Source organism: Gallus gallus, chromosome 8 (genome assembly GCF_016699485.2).
Source record: "Gallus gallus isolate bGalGal1 chromosome 8, bGalGal1.mat.broiler.GRCg7b, whole genome shotgun sequence".
Lineage (NCBI taxonomy): Eukaryota > Metazoa > Chordata > Aves > Galliformes > Phasianidae > Gallus > Gallus gallus.
Window position 1 is genome coordinate 17,137,489 of NC_052539.1, and position 15,859 is coordinate 17,153,347.

Below are 15,859 nucleotides of genomic sequence, written 5' to 3' on the forward strand. Positions count from 1 at the left end.
ACCTCGTTAATTATATAACACTTGCATTACTCTGCAAAAAGGATACTGCAGTACAGCACCAAGATAAAGTAAACATTTGCTAAATTAGCATGAAAACAGCAGATAATCTTCAAGTTAACAATAATAATAGAGTCAATTCTCTTGGGAGAACAGGATTACGAGTAGAAACTGCTCAGAATCCTTAAATCAAAAAGTCATTTAACAAAACAAACTTAATATAATCATATCAGTCATGCAAACAGGAACATCATTTTTGAACTGCATTTTAAATGCAAATGAAATTACTACAGTGCAGTGGTATTTCCATGAAACACTTTCTTGGCACTAGTTCCAGGCTGACATTATCTAATTTTGACCAGTATTTGTGACATTACGGAAACAATGTGACGAGAGCAGGATTGGTTCTGTTTGCTTCTAATTGACATCTGCAGTTGCTGGGAGAGAATGGCATGTGCTACTAATGGAGAGTAGCTTTCAATCAGTTCAGCAATCAGAAAATAATCACAGTTCTCATACTTGAACACAAAGCACTTACTTAATGTTTTCCAACCTGCTAGAGTCTGGTTTCAAAGTGTTTGAGTGCTTCACCATTTTGCACAATGTGATCACCAAGAAGATAAGATTCAGCTGTCAAAACAGATAAGAATGAAATTAAACTACTTCAAGTGAAAGGTTGAATAATGATGATGTTACAGACTAAACAAAACCTCCATAGTTTATTTTCTAATATGTAGAGAAACTGAGTAACTTTATCAGACTGTCTGTAAGAAGTGATTGCAAATACAGATGAGGGGCAAAAATGTTTTAAGTTATTGTTTCACTTAATTTTGCTGAATTGACCAAAGTGCCACAAACCAGCCATATTCAGCTCATATCCAACACGTGTCAGTGTCCATCTATCTCCATCTTCCAGCATGCTGCTTTCAACCCCTGCTCACCTCCACCTCTAAATTCTGGCATTACTTTCCATCTGTGCTATACTAGTTGCCTTTTCACAATCCCATTCTGCTCTCAGAAGGTTTTTCGTCTTTGCTGATTTCACCCTTTTTTTTTTTTAATTCCCTTTTTATCCTCACAAATCCCACTGTGCTCTTGAAAAGAGCTAAAATGTAACTGAAAAAAATAGAAAAGAAAAAGAAACATAAAGAGGTAGCAAATACATCAAATTTAACAGTGCCATAGACATATGCTATGGGTGTACCCTCCCTACTGCCCTCTCTCTCATTCTGTAGACTGGATTCTGTTAAAGCAAGACTGCATGCCACCTGAAGTAAAGGACTATGCTGTCTTATTCTTGCACTACATATAGACATCAAGGAAGATACTGAAAGTAATTTTTATATTTTTGTTTCTTTATTTCACAAGTCTCCTATTGTGAAATAGAATCACAGATATCAGAGGCACTATATGCCTTTCTGCTACCGATTTTAAAACATGTGAAGAGCCCCAGAAAGCCAAATACAAGGATGTCTGCAAGAATGGGTTGAAACATTGTAAACAGTCTGAATAATTACTGTGTGCTGTCCCCTATCATGCAAACAATTCAAATAAAATTCTGTGTTTGAAAACAGCAAAAGCCATGTCCTTTCTTGAAGAAGAAAATACATCCCTATCTTTTAGTACAACAGTACATAACAAATACCTAAACCAAAAGGTAGTAGAAGAGGGAAGAATATGCTTGGATGTATTAGATAGATAGGAATTATAATCCCATTCTTTGAATTTTCCCTATGTATCTTTAAATGGTAACTGATGGAGAATCATCAAGCTCATACTTCTAATTTGGGGAGCCTTTGGTTTGAGACATCAAAATCCTCACAGTGTTTATAACACTGGGTTCATACCAGAAGTGTTCCTACAGCTGTGCCACAATAGTCAGAAATGTAATTGAAATCCTAATAAAGAGAAGATCTTAACAATAAAGAGGAGCATTTTGAAGACTTTGATCCCAGTCTGTTTAATAAAAACATTTATCACAGAAATAATTCCTACTGCTAAGGGCAACCATGTTATCTCTGCTGCTGCAGCGTCAAAATCAGAACGGACACTGTGTTCCATACTGTAGTTCTCAACACCAGAGCAGCGATTGTCAGCTTTTGACCTTATCAGTCCTGATTCAAAATAAAATGTTTTTACAACTGCATCTTGACATTCACACAAAAAGTGTATGTGATGCAAATAACAAAAATAAGCTTTTACAATTCACTTCTCAGTGTTTCAAAAAGTGACAGAAAATATGCAAACTTTAAGTGCAAGTATGTACGTAAATTAAGCACTATTTCCACTGCTGCAAATAAAAGTTTCAATATCTCATGTCTGTGTCGACTGTCTTTTATAAACTCTGAGTTATGAGTAACCAGCTGAGAAACATTTCATTGCATCATTGTGATAATTTTGTTTCTCTTATCTACATTTCCACTGTGCAGCTTATGTTACTTGGATGACTAAGCAAGTTGCTCCTGTCTCTGGCCTTTGTAGCAGAAATGAGAGTGGGCTCTGGCCTTCAGTTCCATGCCTTGTCAGGCAGGTTTCATTATTCTGTATTTGAAAAAGTTATTTGCACATTTTTGTAGCTAGTATAAGATGAACTCCTCCAGCTTGCTTAACTTCAATTTACTTTTTGTGAAAACAAACAGATTAAGTGCTAAAGAGATGCCCCATGCCAACGCTAACATGGAAATCAACTTTGGTTGCAATCTGTGCCTCTGGGATTGCACAATCCAGTTCAGAACAGCATTTACAGGGCAGCTCTTTGCCTAAGGAGCTACCCTGAAGCATCCTGCATTGTAGCAGCTACATCGTTCTTGGATTAAAAACTCATAGGCTCAGCTAAGTCCATAAATGATGACCTTATGAAACATGAGGTTTTTATCCTCTGATTCTCGGTAAGAGTGTAGTGTTGGTCTGACATATGAAGAACAAAAGCTTGTATTTAAGATACTGAGGCTCCTCTGGTGACATACAAGTAGTCATGACGCTACCCCAGAACCTTATCCAAGCTCCAGTATGTTCAGGTTTTATGTAGCTATTAAGCTCTGTCTGTTTATATGTCCTCGCTGAACTGCAGAATAACTGCATATAACACTTTCTTACTATATGCTTTAATCCTAATTTAGAAAATAGAGCCCTAAAAACAGCTGACAGAAAATAATACTCTGAAAATAATTCACAATAGCTGAAGGAGCCTTCTTAAGGAAAAAAAAAAGAAAGAAAGCAAAATACTGTACTTTGAAGACAAAGTAACTATGACAACAGAGCATATGATACTTGTTACTCCATCATTGTGAAATATTGCATAGTTTCAGCAGTCAAAGACCACCATTTGCTGCTTGTTCAAACACACTGGCATCCTTTAGAACATCGTGTCATTACCGAAAGCCTATTCTGCCTGCTTACAAAAACTGCAACCAAATCTGCTATAAATGCAGTCACTTTTGGCTTCCTCGCAGCTTTTCATCTAGAAATTGATTGTTTTGGAGGAACTCATGAGTTTTGGGCATCCTGCCATATTATTACACCAGACACTAAGCAGCGAGAGAAGGGAACTTGTTGGAGAGTAATTACTTCTAGAAGGAATGGCTAAATCATTTTTCCTGGTGAGAAATGCATGTGGAGGAAAGGTCTGTACAAAAAGGAAGCACATTTAGTACCTTCACATTCATTTGTACTGACTTTGTATAAGAAAAGCTTTTTCAGCCCTGAGTAAGCTGCGTTGAGCTCAGAGCTGCGCCTGTTTGAAGCAGGAGGTTGGACCACAGATCGCCTAAAGTCCCTTCCAACCTGCATTATTCCATGCATATATGATTATTGAACTATTGCTAAACTAAGCAAATAAATTCATAGATGTTTCTAAGCTTGACAGATAGGCCTGAGTAAAACACTTTTATTTAAGAGCATTCACCACAAACATGCAGTACTCTGGGGCACATAAAGCTACATAAGAACAGTAAGATGGGCTTTCGAAAGAAGGCTTGAGGTAAAAAATGTTTCAGACAGTGATGACTTTCTCTTACTCTTATTACACAATGGGCTGCTGATGTGCTAGGCCTCATCCTGACAACTGGGCTGCATCCATCCAAGATGAACCAAAATCTCCACCCCCAAAATACTGCTCTCCTTCAGTGGCAACCAAAATAAATACATGATGTAAATACACACACAATGAGAGTATACACATCTGAAATGTTTATATTATGTTTTCGCTATAATTTCTAAAACAATTTACCCACTATGAGACACAGGATACTGAATTATAGAGAATTAGTTTAATCTATACACATACATTTCTGAAACGTATGTAAAAGCAGAAAAGAAAGAACACGAGCACCTTTTAAAGTACCAGTTCCTACCTAACCCTTGATATGGCAAATGTAATTGGATAGAATTAAGTAGAAGAAAGACAAATACATATTAACTACTTTAAAATATGAAAATTGTAGAATTTTTATGGGAATAATCAAAAGCAGCACTATGTAAGATCATGCTTCTTTCATATCCAACATTAACAATGCCACTTCTGGTCTGGAAATCAGAAGGCACTGGATATGATAAATAACATAGGTAGAATTTTGTCTTTTGGCACCTGGGATCTATGTAATTTTAAGAGTAAATGTCTTCAAGTCAAATTAACTTTCAAAAAAAGTGGATGCAATAATCTGCAGAGAAGACTAATGGGTTGCAATTACTCTCAGGTACAATTAATTAGTAGCCAAAGAAAGCCACCTTTTGCAATAATTATGATAAAATTCCCCGTGAGCAACGGATAAACACCATTTATCAAGTGGCTACTACTAAAATACACTTAAGTATTTTTTTATACATAAGCTTGTAAACACAGTTTTTAAATGTAGAGCTAGATATGTCTGCATCTGTATGCATGCATCCAGATTCTGGTCTCATACATTCCCATGTAAACGAAACAGGCCATCCTAGGAATTTCTGCTTAAGTAGCCTTTGGTAGTCTAATATATTGGCTCCATCTGTGAGAAGCATACTGTAGTAGCTTTGGCTGAACTGAAGTCCAACCAACCTCATTTCTTGGATATGAATGACCATGGATCTACATAGAAGTCAAAATTCTTCGGCTTTTCTGACCACAGATTATACGAGAGCACTGTTTGTTTTATAGCCATCAACTTGCTCAATTGAATCACTTCTGCCTGAGCTTAGCAGCTTAAAATTCATTCCACACAGCCTGCAGTGCTGACATGGATATGATTAGACAGAAGAACAGAAACACCACTCTGAAGTAACCTAGCTGAACTGCACATGTTCTGACCCTTTTTGAACTCCCTGGAGCTTTTGTTACCTGGCAAATGCAGCTCTAAAACTGCTCTTGTATCTCCAGATCTTTGCTCTTAGCCATGCAGAAGCCTATTTCTCTGTGGGACTGGCAGTGAGAGAGGTACTCTCTGAAGAAGGCTTCTAAATGAGTGTGCAAGCTGAACTCTTACTGAACTGAATTAATTATTAAAGATGCAGATGGAGCTGTCCAAATGATAAGAACAGCTCCTGATGTGTCATGATCCAAGCTTTCATTAAACCATTTCAGGCATACTAATGGTTTCCCACCGCTCATTACTTACATGTTCTTTTCTCATAGATATAATAACCCTGGTGCCCAAAGGCATGGCAGGCTATGGAACTAGTGAAGCTGGAAGTTCCTCAGAAGATATACTGAGGAACTTCATACTTCACCTTCCTTACTTCTCTACCTTCATTTTGTTCAAACCTGTCTACAGATACAAGTGCAAACACTTATAAACTCAGAGAAAATTATGTAAATTAGAGAAGTAAGCAAGATTGTCAAAAACGAGTGTTTAGATTAACATGTTAAAAAAGCTTACTAAGGTGAAATTCTCTCATGCTACTAAGTACACTACTGTACAACCATGGTTTGCTTTTGGTTACACTGCCCATGACATATTATTTTTCAGCCATTACACTTCTCACACTTCTTCCAGTCTCCTGCTTTCTCAACTGGGACGATTAGAGGGCAAAGCAATTGCTAGAGAAGAATTACTCCCAGGAACTGTGCTGTGATTGCTACCTGCTGTTTCATATTTTTGAAGTTGGGAATACTGCTCCCTAAGGCCTTTTGCGTCTCAGTCTAAATGATTTGCTGGAGGATAATAATGTCATGGCCAGTAAATAATAGTGAACTATGTCTGTACATGGTCAATATGATTAAATGTCCTTCACCTCCATTCTCACTCTGACCTGGTTATGAGGAAGTGAAAAAGCCGTGAGCAATGCCCAAAGCTTCCCATATGAAATGTTATTTTAAAGCAAGAGAGAAATAGAGGTGACTTAGCAAAATACTTGCAGTAACAATGAAATAAAAAGCAAGACATAGAAAGTGAAACTCTCATCACACAATCAGACTTGTGGTACGTGAACTATAGTTATAGGAAACTTCAAACAATTTCCTACTAAGGATTACAACTGCAATGAACAACTTTGTTCTGAAAAATATCTCCTATCATATTGAAAATAGTAACTATGTATTTCAATTGTAATTGTAGGTTTCATTTTAAAAAGTATCCATTATGCTCATACTTGATTAAATTTAAATGTATTTAGAATAAACTCTGTATAATTATTATAATAGTCTAGACTTAAATCTTGCAAATATTTCAATGTTTCTAATTCAATTAAGACACTCATCAAAAAATATTTCTCTGAAAATATGCTGTAGCGGAAATGCTGAGTCACAGCTTGAAACAGTGATTGAGCACCTGGTGGGTAGGCAGGTCCAACCCAGGGAAGCTCAGGTGTATGCAATGCACCTGAGTGACCAGAAGGGGTGGAGCCAGGATCCGCCCCTTCCCAGACCTCATTTAAGGGTTGGCAGTGGCAGGACCTCTTGCTGGAGGTTGCTGTGTACCTATAGACTTTCAAAGGTAAGCACCATCTTTCTTTTACTTCTGCGCTTGTGTCTGTTGCATTTGAGCAAATCCTCACTTACTGCAGCCTAGGACTGTGCTACTCTGCGGTCATTGCTGTGCTTTCCATTGCATTACATATGCTAATAAACTAAACCTTCCACGCTGCACAATTATTTTTTCTTAACTGCCTATTCAAGGGTTAAAATAGTTTTTGATGTAAGCAGAAAGTAAGATTGACCTGAAATATACATAAGCTCATTTCAATATTTTAAATACCAGGAGGGAATAAAGAGCTTATGAAAGATCGACTAGGTATATTTTTAATACAAATTTCTGTTATCAAAGTATGAGTTTATGTTTACACTGAGAAGTAAACTATAAGCTACAAAAACACTCAAACTGTGTCTGGCATATGGATCTACAAAAGTAAAAATCTTCAAAATTGTGCTTGATGCATGCTCTTTGCAGCTCCACTGCTGTATAGAGGCAGGGGAACAGGTCATTATTTCAAAAGCATTAAAACAAAATGAATTAATCCCTTCTAATTATCAGTTGTTATGACAAAAGCTCTCTGTATACTCAGATTACATGCTTAGCTTTAGTCTTCTAGAATATTATCCAAAAATTGTGAAGTTTAAAGATCTGAGATACCAGAAAAAAACAAAATGTACATTTTGCGTTTGCTTTCCTTCCAAGTTCCTACATCATACAGTGCTGACATTATTAACCTGAAAAAACAAACAAACAGGGAGATGTTCTCCGGGATGACAAATGGCTCTGCACTTTTTACCTGAAATTGAGGAGCAGTGCTCAGAGAACAGGTAATGGGTGTATAAATGCAATATTCAATCTAGAATGGACACACAGTCATGGGTGCATATATGGGTATGCATGCATATGATTGATTTACTCAAAAAAAAATAGAGTTTCTATAAGCTTTCCCCTGGTTACATAATATTCTATTTTTATGCTGAAACACATGAACTTATATTGTATGTCTGATATACGTAACATGCTTGTAAATACATACAGAAGCAGTTTTTAAAAAACATACATATGCAAATATAGATAATAATACTGTATAAGTACTAGAAATATAACATTTTCTTAATCATCCAATGCATTCCAACATTCTTTCGAAATAATGATGTTGGAAAATTTGCAGTTAAACTCTGGAACATGTATAATAGTGACTTAATGAAAGCAATAATAACAGTTCCTTTAAAAAAAAAAGTGTTTAGTACTTCAATGATTTTTCATGTGACTACATATGTCAATATGACCTTCAGAGTTCAAACCATTAGGAAAAAATGGCTATACTGAAGTTCCACTACAGCTCTGACAATTAATCATTGGAACTGTTCTGCAAAGCAATCTAAAAGAAAAAGAAAAATAAAGTTCTTACCAGAATAATAAAGGTAACAGGCCCAATGAAACTCCATATAAAATAGTTATCTACATGGAGCCAGCAACTATGGTAGAAAAAACAAAAATGAGAGGTAAACTATTTCAATAACTCCTCAGTCCAATAAATGAAAAGCACAGTAATACTTCTTAAACTAACATCTTGTTGGTAAACAATGACAAACAGTATCATTTAGTCCACAGACAATGCTTCCTAACCTGTAACTTTTACGGTGGGGCCTACTTAATAAAACCATCAAAATCCATCATCAGAAACAAATAGCATAGAAGAGGAAACAATCAAAATGAGTGTCCCTTTTGGTCAAAAGCTTTAGTCACTGGAGCTGTAATGAACTACTGAATATAACATCAGCAAATACTTATCACAGGTTTTCCAAGTCATCTTGGAAATATCTATAGCATATGTAACATGCTTACTCCCAAGGAATATGGGATAGAAAGCATTCAGATGCTACGTTTGGCTGAAAAACAATCTGGTATAAACAAAACATCCCAATTGGGAGCACAACTAGAGAGAAAGAATGCATATGATACCAAACCAAATGACGTGTAAACCTATTAAGGCCAACTTCACTTAGTGATTTGTTTTTCATACAGCCTGGTTCCCTACTGAATTGCTCTTATTTGTCTTTCATCAGTAGCAAAATCAAGCAGCTTTCTTGTAGTCAACACTATCTTCCCATTCTGTAACTAATTTAATCAAAGGACAAAGTAAACACTACTGGAAGGCAAATTCATGCCTCCAGCAACTCAAATCCTCAGAAATGTTTTCTGTCTACCTTCTGTCACTTCCTATATATATCTGTACTTTTATAAATAAAAGACAGTGGCTAATTTTAATCCTGCTCTACCCGCATGATAAAATATTATCAAAGTGAACCATATGGGCTGGAATATTGTACTGTCATATTCAAGATGAGAGTTAGCTAGAGGGCCAGTTGAACAAAGGGATCTAATGAAGCATTAGCTTAAAACTGGATGGTTAAGCCAGTCAGATACTTTAAGTTGAGAAAAATTTTTACTTCATATACATTTGAGGCCAAAAAGTTATTTACTTTTTCAATTTGTCTCAGGTCAATCTTTTGTGCTAAAAGAAAGGCCATAATTTAGAATTGGTCTCTCTAGAGTACAAATCCTCTGAACCTAGAGAATTACGAAAGACTTGATTGAAATTTGTGCACAGTATTGCCATTCTCTTACCAATAAAGCTTTCAGATGGTATTTTAGTCTGTCAGGGACCCTCTGACAGCTAATAGGCTTTAAAAAATTATTCACTTGAAAAACACTCAGGTCACTTGCAATTACTTACGCTTTCTCTGTTCCATAGCTCTTATAGTCAATAGCTGCTGAGACACCAACTACTGTAGCAGGGAAGAGGTAGCCAGCAACATAATAGTACTTCTTCCTAGAATATTCACTTTCAAATACTTCTACTAGCATTAGATAAAGCTGCACTCCTTCTAGACACATCCAGGCAAAGGCTGCCAGGAAGAAAAAGTGTAAGAGACCTGCAAATATTGGACATGCAATCTGCAAAGAAAAAGAAAGATGGAAATATAAACCACAAATCTTTACATCATTACATCTCTAATTAAACAGGGCATAATAGAAGAGCATGAACATCTATCAGAGATCTTTCACAAATTCAGGAACATTTTCCCAACCTGAAAACATACACTGAACATTTAACAATATTAAGGTGTTCATAGTAGCTGCAGAAAGTAAATTCAGCCAAACAGAACGCAGATACAGAAACCGCACCCTCACTTGTCTTCATTTATGCAGTGGTTTTCAATTTTTATAAACAATCCTTTAATTTTTAAATTGGTATCATTTTAGGGCTTGTACTTTGGATTATGTGAGGCATGAGCAGTTGGTTCTAGATGCATAATGTAATACAGCTTATTTAAAATATGAAGCAGCCATCAAGCCTGCTGTAATTTTGCAAGTTTCTACTGTCATAACAGGAATCAGTCTGAATTCTCTCCTCTTCAGTTGAATTCTGGATGAAACTCTTACCAATTCACTAGATTTCAACACAATGCATTGCTTCTGAATGACAAATTAAGTGTCATGAACACTGCCAAAAAACCTGCATGACTGTTCAGTGTAAAAAAGAAAAAAGTAAGCATAAGTCTCTGTACTAATATATATATATATGTGAAAAAACAGTCAAATGGCTGTTGAGACATATGAGAATATATGCTCTTAGTAATTCAACATTTCAGCTCCTCTTTCAGAAGTGTAAAACACCTGCTTCAATAATAGCTGATATTTCTCAATGGAAAATGAAAAACAAGAGCTGTAAGTGGGAAATTAAGGCCACAGAGATATTTCTGATGAATGTAAGTGCTATTTATGAACATGTCTACTTATTTTCAGTTACAATTTTAATTTCAGCCTTGCTGTGTCAGAATGCCGAAAACTTGGCAGTGTGTTGTCATGCTTTAATTCAAATGTGTTTCAAACATATCAGAAAAATATCAGTACATATACAGAAGACTTACCTTGTACTCTGTCTTATCGATGCCTATTAGGAAAATGAACTCAGCAATGAATAGGTTGATACAAAGGTTCTTGTGAATAGTGTTACGATCACTTTGTAGGCCACGGAAAAAACAGAATGTGAAGATGCAGATGGCCAGGCAAACAAGAGAGATGACAATTCCCACCCAGGTGATGACAGTGAGGAGCAATTCGTGTACTCCATCTTTGTACTAGAAATAACCAAGAATGGAGAAAATTAATATGAATCCTTATGAGTATAAACAGAAGTCTATTTTCACAGGTAACATCCAGGAAAGTTGCTTGTTCTTTATGTGAGATGGGCAAAATGTACTCAGTAATTTCTGAATCTCAGGTCAGCTTCACAGAAGAACAAAAGTAGAAGAGGAGCATGTCTGAGAGCAAAGATGATTATTTTTAGCCTGATTAGATAGCACCTTCAGTTTTCCTATGATCTTCCTCAAACTTGTGAGGCAAAAGTAATTAGAGACAACATTCTGAAAGTAGCATTAGGCTCTGATGCAAAGATAAGAACTTTCACTCAACCTCCCTGTAAGTGTACGTGCTCTTTCCTATAGACCTGCAACTCCACCGTGGAGAAGAAAGCAAAGGTTTACACATCAATTAGGACAAAATACAGAATACGTTGCATGTGTAATTCCAGATGTAATGTCATGTTTAGATAAAGATGGTTCCTTCAGTTGTAACAGAATCACTTTTGTCATCTCAGTTATCTTTTCAGTTACCTTTCAGAATACAGTGGGTTTATGAGAAGCCCCATTTCTTTGCAAATACTAAATCTTCCTGGGCCCCTAGACATCCAGTAAGTGCTTAACTAGACAACAAAATTTCGGAGTATGAAAAGGGAATTAAGAAACCAGTACCAGCTTTCACCTTCCTGCTTTAAGAAGAGGTTACACTTGTGCTTCCAGGGAACAACCTGCACACTTGCCCTCTAGAAAAACTCCAGTCATACTGCAAAGTCTGTAAAATCGTTGTAAGCTTGGTCAGTTACTTCAAAATATGACTGGAAGAAATTTCTTGTCCTTCTTTCTTTCCTTTTTTTTTTTTTTTTTTTTGTTATTTTACTTGTAACTTTATGGTGAGGAAGAAAAGTGCTACAGAAAGCAAATTGTTTTGGAGTGAGTGGGTAGAAGCTATAAATACTTAAGAAACTTCAGCAATTTTGTATCCTGCTAAAAATTTAAAGTGAACTCTTTAAAAGTTTGTTCCCTACTCATGGCTAGAAATATCATTACCTACCACAATTTCCCGATGAGCCATAAGAATTGCAAAGTTGGTGAGGTGACTGCAAGCACACGTTGTATGAGTTTTATTTGTGTCAACCAATTTGCAGCCTTGAGTTGACCAGTATCCCATCATAGTCCTCTCGGAGTAGTTCCAGAAGGAACAATTTGCATTGAAATAATTGTCAGGCTGAGAGATAAAAGGATTAAAAAAAAAAAAAGGATTTTACACACTAAAGATGGCAATAACAATTGTTTAATATGTGTAAAGAGTAATTTAGATTAAACTTTGCATGTTTCGGACAATAAAGTTTTTCATCAGCAAAATTGTGGACTATGTTATACAAGGAAGACATCTAGTTTAAATGGGCTTTATAGTCCGAAACACTCTAAAGTGTAGTTTCAATTACTGTAGACCCAATTTTAAACAATTACAATTTCCATCTTACAATTTTATGCACCAATGGTACAACATAGCCATATTTGGTGTCTGTGAAATTAGGACAGCAAATTTATTCTGAAGAGATATTTTTCCTGTAATTGAGAACTTAAAAGTATTATTTCTATCCTGTGATTCCCACCTATGTTCAGGCCAAAGTCATGTGAATAGACATCAGGAAAAATCTCATTCCTCTATGTTTATCTATTTTGATGGAAAACAATTAGAACACTTACAAAAAATGGCAAAATGGGAGAAAAAAATCAAACTATATTTTCTCTATCACTGTACTGATTATTTACTTTCCTCATGTGAGATATGAAAATAGAAAGGAACAAACTGAAGAGCGAAGAAACAACATATATCATGACAAAATATACACAGATTCAAAGCATAGAAAGCCAAGATATCACACTTTATACTTCACTATATAAATGACTTTTAAACAATTCTGTTGTACAGACTTGCAGAGCTTGGTCCAAAATTAGTGTAAAAAGTTTGTGTCATTTTGTCACATCAGACAAACAAGAATCTTAACAGTTATTTTCTCCCCTGCTACTAAGGTAAGAGTTAATTTTCAGTTAGAAACAAATTAGTCATTTACATTTTCATGTTGATTACTGAATTAGCTTTCATTAAGAATACACTTAAGTTCTAATAATCACTGAACCAGGCTCATTTAATTTTATGTTCATAGACTTAACTAAGCTCATGTCTCTGACCTAGTCCAACATTTAAAATTCAAATGGAAAAAAAGGTTATTTTTCTGCATTGCTTTTCTCTCTTGCTGATTTTATGACCTTCCCATTAATTCATTAGCATAACTCACATCAATGTGTTCCAGAGTAAAATACACAGGATCAGTCAGGTACACCCGGCTAGACTCCTTGTTGATAGAGGCTGCAATGACATGGGAGTTGACTGCAATTGTACTGTTCCGACCAGCAAAATCACTGCCCAGCTTTATGGTTGCATTTTCCGTGCTAAGAAAACGCCCCAGACTTTTGTAAATGATGAAAACCAGTTTTGCTAGCCCTACAAAAGAAAAGAAATCCCATCATTGTGCCACAGAAATGTACAGGAAAGCTGCAGTCTGTACTGTAATGAAAGGAAAATAAAGCATCAGTAAACACAGAGGCATTTTCAGGCTACAAATTTGAAGAAAAATGCCTAGGTACCTACTGTATTCAAGAAAAAGCACAGAACAGTTTTGTTGTGCTTTTCATTTTTTAACTAGGGGAGGTAATGTATTGGAATTTAATAGAGTTTTGATGCTATGTGCTCAGGACTCACCATTTCTGCTGTTCTGTTTCACAGTGCTTGCAGAGAGCTGAATCGAGTTGCCTCCTTTACTGCCCTGAGGAAATTTCAAGTCCTGCACCTGGCCCTCAGTAATGAGCACTGCAACATCCAAAACTAAGCAGATTCAAGGGGGGGAAAAAAAAAGTGTTAAAAAGGAGGAAGTAGAAAGCATTTTTTGGCCAGATTACAATATGCCAGATGACAATTGTTTTTCCCCAGTCAATATTTAGTTTTATCACACTGCTGGTCTCATTTGCCATCAAAAGAGAGATCTGTACTGGAATGTTTCAATTACACAGAGTTACTTTAGTAGTGTGCACTAGGTTTAATTAAAGTTTAAAGAAAATGACAGCACTTTAATAGTGAAAACATGACATCAAACCTTGCTTTAATGTGTGCCCTTAACATATCCATTTAAAAATACCGTAAACATACGTATTGCAGAGAAACATTAATTTTGAAGCTCCAATTGTCTGTGCAGTATCCACAGCCAGCAGATTTAGAACTTCAAGTATTGATTTAAAGAGGTTTTAAAAGTCAGCAAATAAATGCCTAAGCACACTTATGCTGTGTATTTAGCTAAGCAATATTCATACCATTTTACTTTTCCCCCCTATATCTAATTCTGTAGAATGGTTGATAAATAAAATAGTGATGTTAAAATAGTATTTAAACTGAAAACTTAAGGTATCACTCAGCCAGTCAGTTTTAATTTTATATCACACAGCATACTGGGAGCTTTCATGGGATTAACATTAAAGGCTGGATTCCCTTAGATGTGTAAAAAAACATATAAGCCAGAGTGGTCAATTTGTTGTCAAATATCTTGTGGTACATTAAACTAGTTTAATTATCAGAATGAATGTTGACACTATGGACCTACAAAAGGAATATGGGAGAATGATTTTCCATTCTCTAAACCATACACAATTATGCATGTTGGAAATTCAGTGCTGCTATATGCAGATTTGCATGGCATCAGCGATGCTTTGCTATGATTTGAAGACAGCTTATCAGAGGAAGTGATGTTCACTCTACTGAGCTCCATAGAACAGTGTGTACATGCTAAGTGAGATATCCAGCTATATGTAAAGGTGCATTTGTCTTAGAAATGAAATACATCATAGTTGGGAAAAGGTTATTTGCTTTTTTTCCCTACAAAGTCTGAGTACGTTTTCTTATACAAGTGAGAGGAAATAAATAGCAGTTAATTTTGGACTGCATTCTCAGACAACGTTCTGCAATTCTACCTCTAAACCTTCAGAAAGAACTGTGATAACAGGCTGTAACACCTCTCAATCCTTTCCTAGTATCTTCCTTCTTAAATATAAACCAGGTAGAAACATCTTACGCAGTTAATATGCAGACACTGAAACGTGAAAAGTCTAATTTCTGCAGTCTACTCCAAGTCTCCATTTCGGTACCTCTCAAATTAGAAGACTTTCAGCTTCCTCATACTTTGCTGAAACTACATTCATCTTTGTAATAAGATGAAGGAATTTTAATTTTATGCATAGCAATTATTTTTGCTTTAACACATCCCGTGTACCAATATTTGCACATCTCTAATACCAAATCCCTTCATTTCTGTGTCACCACTTAAATTCTAAATTATGCTCCAACTATCTTCAGCTATTTTGTAGTCTCTGGAGCATAGCTATTCTGCATTATGGGAGATGTAGTCCACTGAACACATTTTTACCTGAAGGCAGTCATGTTTAATATAAACATTTTGCCTATGTTCTGAGCGCCTAAAATATTTAACTGGCAGAGTGTATCGTAAAAAGTAATTTAAATTCATTAAGAACAGATTATATGTAATAGAAAAGCATTTCCACAGCCCTACAGAAAGCAGTTACCTCAAAAAATCCATACTTTGTCATTTAAGCATTCTTCATATCCATAGGCTCTGCTAATGATTTTTCAGTGGTAAATCAACTTCACAACATCAAGTACTTTCTATTCTACACTGTATTGAGGATACTGAAGAAGAATGCTAATTTTGCAGAACTAAACAAAAGCATTTCACCTCTATTTAGGAATAACTCCTCTCC

General features: G+C 35.8%; 1 protein-coding gene and 1 long non-coding RNA gene across 40 annotated transcripts in view; one reads left to right on the forward strand and one right to left on the reverse strand.

Moving 5' to 3' along the window:
- The window catches only part of ADGRL2 (adhesion G protein-coupled receptor L2), a 382,604-nt gene that overhangs the window by 13,876 nt on the left and 352,869 nt on the right, over positions 1–15,859 (reverse strand). For all 39 annotated transcript variants that reach the window (NM_001190477.2, XM_040704627.2, XM_040704617.2 and 36 more), the window contains 7 exons: positions 13,797–13,919; positions 13,333–13,538; positions 12,081–12,254; positions 10,820–11,029; positions 9,622–9,842; positions 8,293–8,359; positions 536–627 (listed from right to left, as the gene is read on the reverse strand). In NM_001190477.2, coding sequence (NP_001177406.2) covers positions 536–627; positions 8,293–8,359; positions 9,622–9,842; positions 10,820–11,029; positions 12,081–12,254; positions 13,333–13,538; positions 13,797–13,919 — 1,093 coding nt within the window. The remainder of the gene's footprint in view (positions 1–535; positions 628–8,292; positions 8,360–9,621; positions 9,843–10,819; positions 11,030–12,080; positions 12,255–13,332; positions 13,539–13,796; positions 13,920–15,859) is intronic.
- On the forward strand, positions 6,868–14,505 carry LOC121111366. The gene is made up of 3 exons (XR_005861873.2): positions 6,868–6,902; positions 7,584–7,708; positions 13,821–14,505. It is a non-coding gene; the product is annotated as an uncharacterized LOC121111366 (long non-coding RNA).